We start from the raw sequence: 14,487 nt of genomic DNA on the forward strand, positions 1-14,487 counted from the left end.
CATTTCTCGTCTACATGTGTCTAAAAATGTGGGCACAATCAGAACGTGAACAGGATCAGGACAAAGGACTTATGTTAGAACCAGGTATAAACGGTGCTAAAGAGAGGAAACCAATTAGGAGTATTGGGATAGCCTATTGGCTATGGGGATAGCCTATAGGCTATGGATCATTTGATTGAGATCACAATAAATAGCCTATAGACACACTCAGGGACGCAACTTTGGTTTTAGAAGTGGGGGGACATAATTATTATTATTGAATTTTTTTATCCAGTCAGATAAACACTCCAAACAGCCTACCCGACCGCTGGGAGGCGTCCAAATGGTCATAAAGCACACCGTTGCCTCATTCTGTATCACATTCCAATGATAAAACTGGGGGGGACAAAATGCAATTTCAGAATGTGGTGGAGGGACATGTCCCCATCCACATTCTGAAATTGCATTTTGTCCCCCCCAGGTGGGAGGTGCATTTACTTTATGATCATTATAGCCTAGATCAGTCTTTCTTAAAGTATGGGTCGTGGACCTGTTAATGGTGGGTAGCAACGTGTCAAAGTAAATGTATAATTACTTCATTAATTACTCGAATTGATTTGGCCAAGTGCAACGGCGCTCTCTTTTCAGTGCGTTCTCTGCTTACCAGCGGTGTCTGTTCAGTTTGGCAGCTGCAGGAGTGGGGAGGGAGATGTGCGTGTGCTTCGTGGTTTAGATTACTCGATCACTCGACCCACACGCTGCAGCGCTGTCGTTCAGCAGCAGATGAAGCGCTCTCAGTCGCTGGCTTCTCATTCCCACTTACCGTCAATCACCGCTGTCATAGAATTGACTCCAACGAGCCACAAGTTCTGACTGAGCTCAATCGTCATGAAACGCAAATACAGCGATGAGTTTTCTCTCTCTTGGTTTCATACAAACTTTTAGAAATAACTTGGAGCGCCCACAATGTGTTTTGTGCGGGGAAGTTAACAGTCACAGTTCCAACTTCTACTTTTTCCCAACAATAGTTTTTACAGTAAGATGTACAGTAGGCCTGATAATTTTTCATCTGTACTGTTACTTAGGGTTGCACTATCAAAAAGCCTGTGTGTGTTCTGTTATTCATCTGTGTGATGTGATCAATCCGTTTATTCCAGTTCAGAATGAAAATGATTTATTGTATTTTAACAGCAAGAGTTCCAACCTAGAGAGATATGTAAGAGTGTTTTTAATGGGGGAAAATAAACATGAATAGATATGTATATGGATATTTAATTTCATTGTTATTTGTTTTTGTCTGTATTGCATTTGTTTTAGGCATAAGGGCAATGTAATGTACCCATATTTACGTATAGTTGCATGTTTTCATAAACTTGGGTCCCAGGAAAACACAGAATTTCTAATTTGGGTCCCAGGCTGAAAAAGTTTAAGAACCCCTGGCCTAGATAGCTGATAGATGCAACTAAACAAAAAAAACTGGCCAATAACTAGAAAAGTAGAACAAAACGAAAAAAGAGCAACTGGCAAAAAAAGAGACCATCACTAACAATTCAAAACACAGAAACCAACCAAGGATGTCAATATCGGAAAAACATTAACTGACAGTAATACCAAAAATCGAGAACAACAACGAAAAGGATAGTAGACATATACAGTATCCCCTCCAAATTAAACTATTCCCTTCAGATTACATAATCCATTAAATCAATTTCATCAGAACATTAATTGTGATATCCCCATAACCTGCCTATATTAGGGAGATGAAATATAAAAAACAGAAATCCATTCAAAACGTGGTCCTATAGGCCTAGACCAGATGTTAACCAATAACCACCATAACGATAATGGGGCTGCTACTTACAGATCTACTTTCCTAATTCGCCCCCGTTTCTCACAGCGGGAAAATAATCCTGCTGCAACAGGACAAGTGAAACATTATGTGTATAATAATTAATGGAAATCTCCGTAAGAGTGGACACATTATTCGTTAGGGAAAATCAAGTCTGACATTTTAAACTCAAATCACAAATCCTAGAAGCATCTTTAAACCTCAAATACACTAGCCTACAATTTGCGATTCCTTCTGTACAGGAAAATTATTCGCCACAACACAATGGTCAAGTGAAGACAACACACCCACAGGCTAGCTATTAAAAATGAAAGTAGAAAACGACATGTCATCAGTTTGATTAGTCCAGAAGATGCAGAACAGAATAAGCAATTTGTTCAGCAAAAAAAAAAGTGGGGGAAAAATTGTCCAATCCATAGTCCAGATATCGAGCAAGATCCGTTTGGAAATGTGTATGATATGATATACACGGACAGGAAAGGTCATTATTTTTGTTTGTGTACTGCAGAGTAATAATATCGGAGTTATAATTTTGGATTATAACAGCGGAAAATAGTTGTGCTTAGCTCACAATTAAATCATAAATTGGGTCGTTCATAAATTGCAGTGGCATTTGAGTCCTTCACCTTTGCAACCATAAAAAAAAAACATTTTAAAATGACAAATAGTCATACAGTTGAAATGTCATACAGTTGAAGTCGGAAGTTTACATACACCTTAGCCAAATACGTTTAAGCTCAGTTTTTCACAATTCCTGACATTTAATCCTAGTAAAAATGCCCTGTCTTAGGTCAGTTAGGATCACCACTTTATTTTAAGAATGTGAAATGTCTGAATAATTGTAGAGAGACTGATTAATTTCAGCTTTTATTTCTTTCATCACATTCCCAGTGGGTCAGAAGTTTACATACACTCAATTAGTATTTGGTAGCATTGCCTTTAAATTGTTTAACTTGGGTCAAACGTTTTGGGTAGCCTTCCACAAGCTTCCCACAATAAGTTGGGTGAATTTTGGCCCATTCCTCCTGACAGAGTTGGTTTAACTGAGTCAGGTTTGTAGGCCTCCTTGCTCACACACGCTTTTTCAGTTCTGCCCACACATTTTCTATAGGATTGAGATCAGGGCTTTGTGATGGCCACTCCAATACCTTGACTTTGTTGTCCTTAAGCCATTTTGCCACAACTTTGGAAGTATGCTTAGGGTCATTGTCCATTTGGAAGACCCATTTGCGACCAAGCTTTAACTTCCTGACTGATGTCTTGAGATGTTGCTTCAATTTATCCACATAATTTTCCTGCCTCATGATGCCATCTATTTTGTGAAGTGCACCAGTCCCTCCTGCAGCAAATCACCCCCACAACATGATGCTGCCACCCCCGTGCTTCACGGTTGGGATGGTGTTCTTCGGCCTTTTTCCTCCAAACATAATGATGGTCATTTCAGGCCAAACAGTTCTATTTTTGTTTCATCAGACCAGAGGACATTTCTCCAAAAAGTACGATCTTTGCCCCATGTGCAGTTGCAAATCGTAGTCTGGCTTTTTTATGGCGGTTTTGGAGCAGTGGCTTCTTCCTTGCTTAGCGACCTTTCAGGTTATGTCGATATAGGACTCGTTTTACTGTGGATATAGATACTTTTGTACCCTGTTTCCTCCAACATCTTCACAAGGTCCTTTGCTGTTGTTCTGTTGCACTTTTCGCACCAAAGTACGTTCATCTCAAGGAGACAGAACGCATCTCCTTCCTGAGCAGTATGACGGCTGCGTGGTCCCATGGTGTTTATACTTTCGTACTATTGTTGTACAGATTAACGTGGTACCTTCAGGCGTTTGGAAATTGCTCCCAAGGATGAACCAGACTTGTGGAGGTCTACAATTCTTTTTCTGAGGTCTTGGCTGATTTCTTTAGATTTTTCCATGATGTCAAGCAAAGAGGCACTGAGTTTGAAGGTAGGCCTTGAAATACATCCACAGGTACACCTCCAATTGACTCAAATGATGTCAATTAGCCTATCAGAAGCTTCTAAAGCCATGACATCATTTTCTGGAATTTTCCAAGCTGTTTAAAGGCACAGTCAACTTAGTGTATGTAAACGTCTGACCCACTGGAATTGTGATACAGTGAATTACGTGAAATAATCTGTCTGTATACAATTGTTGGAAAAATGACTTGTGTCTTGCATAAAGTAGATGTCCTAACCGACTTGGCAAAACTATAGTTTATTAACAAGAAATTTGCGAAGTGGTTGAAAAACGAGTTTTAATGACTCCAACCTAAGTGTATGTAAACCTCCGACTTCAACTGTACATGTTTTTGCTTATATTTAAATGTTTATCAATGATAGTGATTGATACTGCAAAACTTTAGGTTTATGCATTGTTTAAAGTACTTAGAGTAAGCAAATTGGCTTGTCCCAGAAGTGACCCGGTAAAGTTATAGTGACATCCTATTGGACAAAAACTGGTGGAATCAACTTTGTTCAAACATAATTTCAACAGCAACAAATCAATGTGATGACATTGAATCAATGTGGAAAACTGATTGGATTTGCCAAAAGTCATCAATGTAAGGGAATTGTATTTTTTTCACCCAACTATTAACCTAAATCCAGTGGTGAAATGTTTTGTCGATTTCACGTTGAATTCACGTTTACGGAAGCCCTACATGTTAGTTGACAACTCAACCTAATTGAAACTAGAGTTGACCTGATGTATGTGCCCAGTGAGATGTGCTCTTATAATAGTCTCTTCCATGCAACACATTTTACACAAAGGGCATTGTTATGTGTTCTTAGTCATTGTGAATTTATTTTGTGAGTCCGCAGATGTCTCTTCAGACTTGATGCTAACTTCAAGTGAGTTCCACACAAATGACATTGAACGCCCTCCCCTGTATGAACCTTCATATGCACTGTCAGGTTTCCCTTTAGACTGAAGCATTTGCCACATTTGTTGCAGCTATGTGGTTTCTCCTCTGTGTGAGTCATCATATGCTTTGTAAGGGTTCCCTTGTCGCTGAAGCACTTCCCACATTCTTTGCATCGAAATGGTTTCTCCCCTGTATGAGTCCTCATATGCAATATCAGGCTTCCCTTAATGCTGAAGGATTTGTCACATTCTTTGCACGGATACAATTTCTCCCCAGTGTGATTTTGCTGATGCTGTTTCAGACTTCCTTTAGTTGTCAAGCATTTTCCACACAAATCACATTTAAAAGCCGGCCCTGTATGAGTACCCATATGATTTTTCAAGTTATTCTTGTGATTGAAACATTTGCCACATACGGTGCAGCAATGTTGTCCCTCCTCAGTGTGAGTCTTCATGTGTCGGATCAGGTAGCAGTTCAGGACAAAACCTTGGCCACATATGTCGCACATGTATGGTCGCTCTTCACTGTGCCTATTTTTCTCATGCATTCGTAGACCACCTCTTGTCACAAAGCATTTTCCGCAAACGTCACATTTCAGATCAGGAAACTCACTGGTTTCTTTCCTTGGCCTTCCTCTTGGTCTCTCCTCAAGATGCCGATTTTGGTGATGCCTTTTCAGACTACGTGCTGTCGCCAAGCATTTTCCGCACACATCACATTTCAGATCAGGCAATGCCCTGGTTTCTTTCCTTGGCTGTCCTCTTCCTCTCTTTGATTTAAGAGGCTGTGACCCTGACAATCGTATTCTATTGTCCATATGTACATGATCACTTTCACTGTTGTCACTGTCAGAAGGGGGCTCATAGTCACTGGTTGATTCGGACTCGCTGTAGCTCTCGCCATCAGATTCTGTCCGGTTCTCTACGGTTATAATGTTGATAGAGTTCCATATAGACTCTTCAGCATCAGACTCCTGCGGCCCCAGATTGGCGCTCCATTCCTGCTCACGGTGCTGCTGCTCAGGGTTAACCTCCTCTTCAGTGAGAGTGAGCAGCTGGAGGTCTGGGGGTAAGGAGAAAGGAAGAAATTTGATATAAACTTAAAACGCTGAAAAGAGACAAATAGGGCTAGTACCTAAAACGGTGGGACAATGACTGTCTTTTCCCCTTTCATTGAGGGTATCTAGTCCCGTATTGTTTTCAATGGGATTCAAAATTGTATAATCAATTTCATGAAAAACGGGGTCATTTTAGATAGGCCTATATCTAAAATAAAATGTGGATTAATTTATAGTCGATGCCTGTTATAAAAATATGTGATGCTCAAGCAGTAAGACATCTCAGAAAGTAAAAAAAAAAGTATCATGTGAACTACAACTCCCACAAGTTTTGTTTGCACGATGGATTACATGTCACCCTCGAGTTGTTCGAGCAGAACACTCACAGGTAAGGACCGTCGCCGGTAAGAACATATGATATTGATATTTTACTGAACATCGCCTGCATTGCGGGATGCACTATTTGTCAATATTTCGTTTTTATTTTATTTTACCCACACTAACGTGACCAAAGAGGTGACTGAAACGGGAAACAACTCTGTAGTGATTCAAAAACTACAGTGGATACAAATTAATGTTATTCCAATAAAGTAACCATGTAAGACTAAGGAAAACATGTTTTCAACCTGATAATTCTTAAATAGCAACATTGTTACCACATCACACACCATTAGAGCTTTGTGAACAGACTTATGCCAGTAGCCTATCTGTCCTGAGTCACTCAATCATAACACATTCTATTTATTAGAAATTAAAGTGACATTTCACTGAACTGAAAAGTTGACTAATGTTGAGATATCTCAGGCAATCTACTGTGTTAGATCCAACTATATACCTCAATCCCAAATGAATGGAAAATATCAGCACCATAATTTCCTGGTTTCCCTGGTTTGATTTGATTGTTATATTTTCCATTAATTTGGAGTGAAGGCATATAGCTAGATCCACAAAAACGTGGTTTATCCGGTTAGAGTTCTGATAATGTCTGATGTAACGGAGGCTCCCCTATAGGTCGAGGTTTCAGGGAGAAAGCAGACAAGAAGTAGCGGTGCAATGTCCAGGGGCGGATGTTTATTTACAGTGACGTAGAGTAGTTGGCAAACTGTACACTCTTTACATATGTACAACGGAAAATAACAAAACGAGGAAACAAACTTGGGGCAAATCAAATAAGTGGAGAGCTCAAGATAAACCAGGCCTCCATCATGCCTGGTTTATGCAAGCGGGAAACACTTTTTACGACACCGACGTGACTTTTCCGCAGCAGGTTAGGAGATTGAGGTTAAGGTTAGGGAAAGAGTTAGGGTTAGAGAAAATGCTCTCCTAACCTGCTACAAAAATCACTTCGTATCAATGTGCCGTGAAAAGTGCGTCCCCTACGGCCAGCATGGAACCTTAGCCCTGTCTCTGTCTCTGTCTGGCCAACAATGAAATGGCAAGGTTTAAGTACAAGTCCCTTAAGCCTCACCTTGGAATGTACCACTTTTGATCGATCACAACTAAATGGTCAAAATACATTAATGAAATTATCAATAACCATAAGGTAATCACATTGACAATTCATAAATACACACACACTTCAATAACCGTGTTTGCATAAAGCATATAATAGACTTGTGTAACATTTCTCCCCCCCCCTGGGATTCAACCACATTACAGAACCCAGGCTAAGTAGCGCTGCTCTGTTGGACACACCTCCAGATGCAGCGGATCATCAGCCTGGTCTCTGAGCATTTTGTAATATTTTGTACGTAAATCCGCAACACTTCATTTAGTATGTTATGTTTCGCATGGTATGTATTAATTTGTGGATGTCCATCATACATTTTGTGTAATATGAGAATTTGCAAAATGTACAATATGTTACGAATTTGCAAAATGTATGTGTTACAAATTCCAATTTTGTGTGGCTAACTTTAGCTAGGCAGCTAATGTTAGCTAGCTGGCTTGCTGGGCTAGGAGTTACGTTTACTATGCTACGTCTAGTCTATGAGACCAGGCTGGGGAGCATGACAGAGCGGAACAAACGATTCTCCTTTCAAATGACCCTTACCAGGTAAGTTTGCAATCAATTTCTACTTTTAACATAACCAAAACATGTGCATTTGAATGGTAAAATGAATAAGCAAAAGCATGATTAGACAACGTAAATTAGCAGAGCTTCAAGCACATTTTTGGCGTGCCCAAAACCAATTGAATGTCGGCGTCTGACAACAAACTAACATGCGTTTCTCCTCACAACACACATAACATTTAATAAATTCATTTCATAAGCCAATAGGCCTAAACCGTTTCAATGTTTTAATATGACAAGTCAGAACGCAGGCACGGACTGACCTAACTCCGTACCATCTGACAAACTTGAACTTGAAAGTGTAACGTCTCTTAAAATGACCATTGAACAGATTTCCAAATGGCAGACTGTGCCCTTAACCAAGAGCAGTGATCAGAGAGCTGTCCTCTTGATACATCCTCTACCTTCCATTTAACACAAAGTGCATTGTTACGTGTTCTTAGTCTTTGTGAATATTTCTTCTGTGAGTCCGCAGATGTCTCTTCAGACTTGATGCTAACTTCAAGTAAGTTCCACACAAATGGCATTGAACTCCCTCCCCCGTATGAGTCCTCATATGCACGGTCAGGTTTCCCTTTAGATTGAAGCATCTGCCACATTCGTTGCAGCGATGTGGTTTCTCCTGTGTGTGAGTCATCATATGCTTTGTCAGGCTTCCCTTCTCGCCGAAGCATTTGCCACATTCTTTACACTGAAATGGTTTCTCCCCAGTGTGAGTCCTCATATGCTTTATCAAGCCAGACTCGCAGTCGAAGGCTTTGTCACATTCTTTGCAAGGATGGGATTTCTCCCCAGTGTGATTTTGCCGATGCAGTTTCAGACGACCTTTTGTTGACAAGCATTTTCCACACAAATCACATTTAAAAACCAGCCCTGTGTGAATATTAACCATATGATTTTTCAGACTTTCCTTGTGAAAGAAACGTTTGCCACATTTGGTGCAGCAATGTTGTCTCTCATCAGCGTGAATCTTCATGTGCCGGATCAGGTAGCGGTTCAAGGCGAAACATTGTCCACATGTGTCGCACATGTATGGTCTCTCTTCGCTGTGCCTGAGTTGCAGATGCCTTTTCAGACTACGTGCCGTCGCCAAGCATTTTCCGCAAACGTTACATTTCAGATCCGACAACTCACTGGTTTCTTTCCTTGGCAGTCCTATTGGTCTCTCTTCACTGTGCCAATTTTGCAGATGCCTTCTCAGACCACTTGCTGTCGCAAAACATTTTATGCACACATCACATTTTAAATCAGGCAACGCCCCAGTTTCTTTCCTTGGCCGTCCTCTTCCTCGCTTTGATTTAAGAGGCTTTAACCCTGACAATCGTATTCTATTGTCCATATGTACATGATCACTTTCACTGTTGTCACTGTCAGAGGGGGGCTCATAGTCACTGGTTGATTCGGACTCGCTGTAGCTCTCGCCATCAGATTCTGTGCGGTTCTCTACAGTTATGTTGATAGAGTTCCATATAGACTCTTCAGCATCAGACTCCTGCAGCCCCAGACTGGCGCTCCATTCCTGCTCACGGTGCTGCTGCTCGGGGTTAACCTCCTCTTCAGTGAGAGTGAGCAGCTGGAGGTCTGGGGGTAAGGAGAAAGGATGACATTTGATGAAAAGACGTAACAAAATGAACCTAAATCCGGGAGGTTTGGTATGGTTACATAAGACAGAAGGCTACTTAATTAAGGGAAAAAAATAACGGAATCGTCTAGCAACCCAAAGTTTCGAATCTCATCACAGACAACTTTAGCATTTTAGCTAATTAGCAACTTTTCAACTACTTACTACTTTTTTAGCTACTTAGCATGTTAGCTAACCCTAACAGTTTAACCTAACTCCAACCCTTAACACCTAGCCTAGTTAACATTAGCCACAACAAAACATTGGAATTCGTAACATGTCATACGTTTGCAAATTTGTAAAATATCATACAAATGAAAACATACCATATAAAACGTAAGATATCATACTAATTGAAGTGTCTCTGATTAACGTAAGGAATAATATGAAATGCTCTGAGACCAGGCTGGTTAAACATGCATGATAGTCATTTCAGCGTGAATGAACTTGAATGCATGTACAATGGTATATCCTGAAACTGTAACTCTGCACACAGTATGCAATCAAAATGTGTGCTGCAACAGTAAAATACTCATTCAAATTTAACACAAAATGGCCTAAAATATAGAAAACGGTTGACAATCACTTTGATTTTAATCACATTTTGACCAGGTCAACGTAGAGCACCTCTTATCTCCTAAATGTTTTGTCATTGATAAAAGATACCATGGGCAAATATATATGGAAAGTTTTGTTCAAATCAAAAGGTGTGTGGTCAAAAAGTGATGGAAATAAAATGGAACGACCCTAAAACCACATTTCCTGACAATATTTCTGCCAAACTGATATATTGTAATTGCAGTATTATTGAGCAGATAATAATTGGCTAGCTAGCAGAGCTAACATCTCACATGTTCTTTTAGTCAGTAGCTACAGTTGCAGCCAAATATACAAAACATTAGGAACACCTTCCTAATATTGAGATTGCACCCCCTTTTGCCCTCAAGACAGACTCAATTCATCGGGGCATGGACAAGGATGCTGGCCGATGTTGACTCCAATGCTTCCCACAGTTGTCAAGTTGGCTTTGGGTGGTGGACCATTCTTGATATACACAGGAAACTGTTGAGCGCAAAAACCCCAGCATCGTTGCAGTTATTGATACTCAAACCAGTGCACCTGGCACCTACTACCATACCCGTTCAAAGGCACTTCAATCTTTTGTCTTGCCCATTCACCCTCTAAATGGCACAATCCATGTCTCAATTGTCAAGGCTTAAAAATGATTTTTTAGCATGTCTACTCCCCTTCATCTACATTGATTGAAGTGGATTTAAGTGACATCAATAAGGGATCATAGCTTTCACCTGGATTCACCTGGTCAGTCTCATGGAAAGAGCAGGTGTTCCTAATGTTTCGTACACTCAGTGTATATTGGCACCGTTGCACTTTTTCTTAAGATAATTCCCCTAATTTCCACAAAAGCAGTTGGTGGAGGGCACCCCTCAAACATGAAAGAATTAGAGCAGTTTGCTTTTGAAAAGATTGCTATTAGAAAGGTGCAGCAAGCTCATTGATGGTTTTGAGAAGCATTTGTCTGCAAGTTGTCTTCAATAGGGTCTGGCTACAGCAGATAGCTTCTCAGGACACATACGCTCTGAGGCATACGAGCTCAGACAGGTCGATTGGTGCCAGAGAGGATGGTGTGTTACCGCCAAAGACAGTACAGTATGAACATAGGCAGAAACTTCTTCTACAATAGAAGTCCCCGATCACGCTTGTAGGCAATGTCATGGTAATGTTGGCTAGCTAAGCTCATGCACAGAAACACGTAATCGAGTCTAACGATCGTCTCGCATGTGCAGGCCATCAAATCAAAGGCACTCCTTAGATATAAAGTTGTCAGTTTGACACTTTCACAAGGTTGTTATAATAATGTTCAACTACTTATGACATTGGCGCAAATTAATGTTGTGCCTTTAGATTGAGAGAACCAACTAACCAAGTATTTTTTTTACTTCGCTCATTGACTTCTCCAAACCTAAACCCCAGCCTAGTCTGCTTCGCAAATGTTCCCAGAAGTCTCGTGATGTTGCACCTCTGGGATTAGAAACTCTGTGTTAACACCACCAACAGCAAGGGTGTGTAATACAGCTGGTGTGCACTAGCTAACTAGTGTGTACTACAGCTAGTGTGTACCAGCTAGCTAGCATGTACCAGCTAGCTACCTAGCTAGCTGTATATACTAGCCATAGACAGAGGACTCATCTTCATATACCGTCAAATGTAAATTAATAGCCCTTTATTTGCTTAAATCACTGAACAACAGGTGCTTATTAGAGACAGGCTTCTATTTGAGCCAGGTGTCTATTTCCTTAATACACACAGCGTTTGCTCATTTGCATAGTGAATTTTAAAATTCCAGCATTCACTTCTTTTTTTTTTTTTTTACATTTACCTCTTTTTCTCTCCAATTTCATTGAATCCAATTGGTAGTTAGTCTTGTCCCATCACTGCAACTCTCCTATGGACTCGGGAGAGGCGAAGGTCACTTCGAGCATTTTAATCAATTTCTTAATTTGCTGCACTGATGTGTTTTATCCTTTACAGTGTCACGTTTGTTTTGTCTTAGTATGCCTCTATTTCAAAACAAACAAATTCCTTGACAGAATAATTATTCTCCTTTGACTGTGAATTTTTGGCAGTTTTTAGTTTCGCCACCAGAAGTTGTTGACTGTTTTTGTGCTTGCCAGTTGTCTAGCAGTTCTCAGCTGTTAGCAGCCAAGGGCTAGCAGTTTCGTATTGGTAATAAAAACGGAACGATAGCCATCATTTCCCCAGTCATTTCTGAATTACTCAATGTAACAAATCAAACATTTAAACCTCAAAACAATTCATGGTAACCTTGTAAACAATTCATTTAGACTAGGTGTTTATTTGAAACAGCTGTTTATTTGTTGAAATGTGTGCCATTGCCCGGCTATTAAAAGGGACAGGCGTTTAATATAAGTTTTACAGTATGTACCATTATAGTGTCTGACAGCATGGGTAGCGCTATTGAAATAGTACATTTTCTTCATGATTGGCTGATCCGTCCTGATGACCTGGTTTGACATGACTCCAACAGGGTCACCAGGAGGGATCAGCCAATGAAGTTGAAAGTCCCACCCAGTTGACTACATTAAAGTGGTGGAAGCCCTCAATGGCGCTGCCCATGCTAATATGGCCTTTTGGCCTCTATTATTCTCTGTGTGTACTCTAGCCACAGATATAACAATGAGACACATATTTCACCTAATGTATAAATGTGAAGCATATGCTTGGCAGTTCCACTCACCACCAAATATGGTGAGAGGAAGCCCACTTGCGGGCAGTGGGAGAAGATGGAACGAAATGGATTTTGGCCTACATTTAGCAAATTTTCTCATCGATGAAACATAGTTAGTTTTCTGTTTCCAAAACTAAAATCTGAAAAGAGTGGACTAAAGTTTGTAGATTTTATCCTTTGCCAAAGTCTTTAGAAATATTTTGTTTAGAAGAAGAGCAAAGGAGAATTGAGTTTTGACAGGCGCACTTCAGAGTCGGCGTTCCCTAACGGAAATATGCAGATGCTAGAACGCGCCAATAGGATCTTGCTAGTTTGTGCTTAGCTCTGCCCCTCCTTGCTTGTTCTGCCCACTATGGCTCATTTGTTCCCATTGGAAACGACAGGCTGTGGTCTCTTGGTTTAGTTATAAAAAATCTTTGCTCGAGCTACCTGCACAAGTAACTGTGGTTAACGTAACGCCCTGGACCAGAGATGAAACGAGAGGCCCAACTCTGTGGAAAATCTCTTTCCATCCAGCAGATGGTTATGCATATTGATGGCATGAGCCTAGTAACATAGCGTCTCTCTAGATTGAATATAGGCGGTTGACGTTAACAACCCTCCTCGAATATTCAAAAAAGGAATACATTAATGAGAGAGCCCGCCGTGCCGCTTTGTGGACAACGACTTCCCTTGTTTGGGCAGAGATATCTTGCCAGTATATCCAATCTTTGGCATAGCACACTTGACACCCTTGAAAGGAGTTACGGACTCACGCGACCAACAAACATCTGCAGGTGGCGCTAACACGTTCCATCTGAGATCCATGCGTTTTGATGTTCGCAGACCAGACGGCTTTAACGTGCATAATCTAAAAACTGAATGCTATCTTGGCCAAAAGCTGTGCAACCAAGTACTAGCTCCTGGGTTCCAATCATTTGCTATTTAAGCAGGAAATCGACGCCTTGCAGCCTAAATGGGGGATGTGTTTACGTACGAGCCGGCGCCGAGGGACACGAGTCCAACTGGAATGTATGTCAGCAGTCTAATCTACGTAATAGGAATAATAGCGCCATCTGTCGGACGGAATTGTAATTTGGCCGCAACTGTGTATGACTAGGCGAAATTGTGTACTACTCAAAGCCCCTCAAATTTAAATGACTATAATTAGGCTACAATGTAAAATGAATGTCAAATAGAGAGACGTAGTCACAAACCTGCTAATCTATGCAACTTTATCTCTGGTTTGAAAACCAAATCCAGCAGTCTTCGTAGACGTGCATTCGCCCGTTTCAAACGGGAGATTTCTTCCTGGTGCTCTGCGATCGTTTTTTTTACTAACACGGATATCTCCAAAGGAACTGCTGTTAATTTTTCGTTGAGAAATACATTGATCTGCTGTAGTTTAGACATTTTGGGGAGGAAAGGGATAGTTGAGAGAATGTATTGTTATTTTGCTGTCACTACGGATCCGTGTTTAAGGAACAGGAAATGAGGTGCTACAATTGGAAGGTGCATACACTGCCACCTACTGTACTGGAGTGTGAGGCCGGTCCCAGCCTACCTACCTCCCCTTGCTGTATGTTACCCATTAACTCCTGTATTTCTAATAAAATAAATCCCCGATCTAAATCATAGAGTAAACAATTCAACATGCTCAACAGTTTCCTCTACCATACACATTCCAGTATCATGTTTTCATATAATCAAAACACATTTTATTGGTCACGTACACATGTTTAGCAGATGTTATTACAAGTGTAGTGAAATGCTTGTGCTTCTAGTTCCAACA

General features: G+C 40.6%; 1 protein-coding gene across 1 annotated transcript; it reads right to left on the reverse strand.

Moving 5' to 3' along the window:
* Positions 1-1,190: 1,190 nt before the first annotated feature.
* On the reverse strand, positions 1,191-14,203 carry LOC111953761 (zinc finger protein 260-like). The gene is made up of 3 exons (XM_023973236.2): positions 13,913-14,203; positions 8,962-9,408; positions 1,191-5,758 (listed from the first exon to the last, which is right to left on the reverse strand). The coding sequence occupies exons 1-3, from the start codon at positions 14,106-14,108 to the stop codon at positions 4,623-4,625; spliced, it is 1,779 nt and encodes a 592-aa protein (XP_023829004.2). The 5' UTR covers positions 14,109-14,203; the 3' UTR covers positions 1,191-4,622.
* Between the last annotated feature and the right edge of the window lie 284 nt (positions 14,204-14,487).

This window comes from Salvelinus sp. IW2-2015, linkage group LG27 (assembly GCF_002910315.2).
Source record: "Salvelinus sp. IW2-2015 linkage group LG27, ASM291031v2, whole genome shotgun sequence".
Lineage (NCBI taxonomy): Eukaryota > Metazoa > Chordata > Actinopteri > Salmoniformes > Salmonidae > Salvelinus > Salvelinus sp. IW2-2015.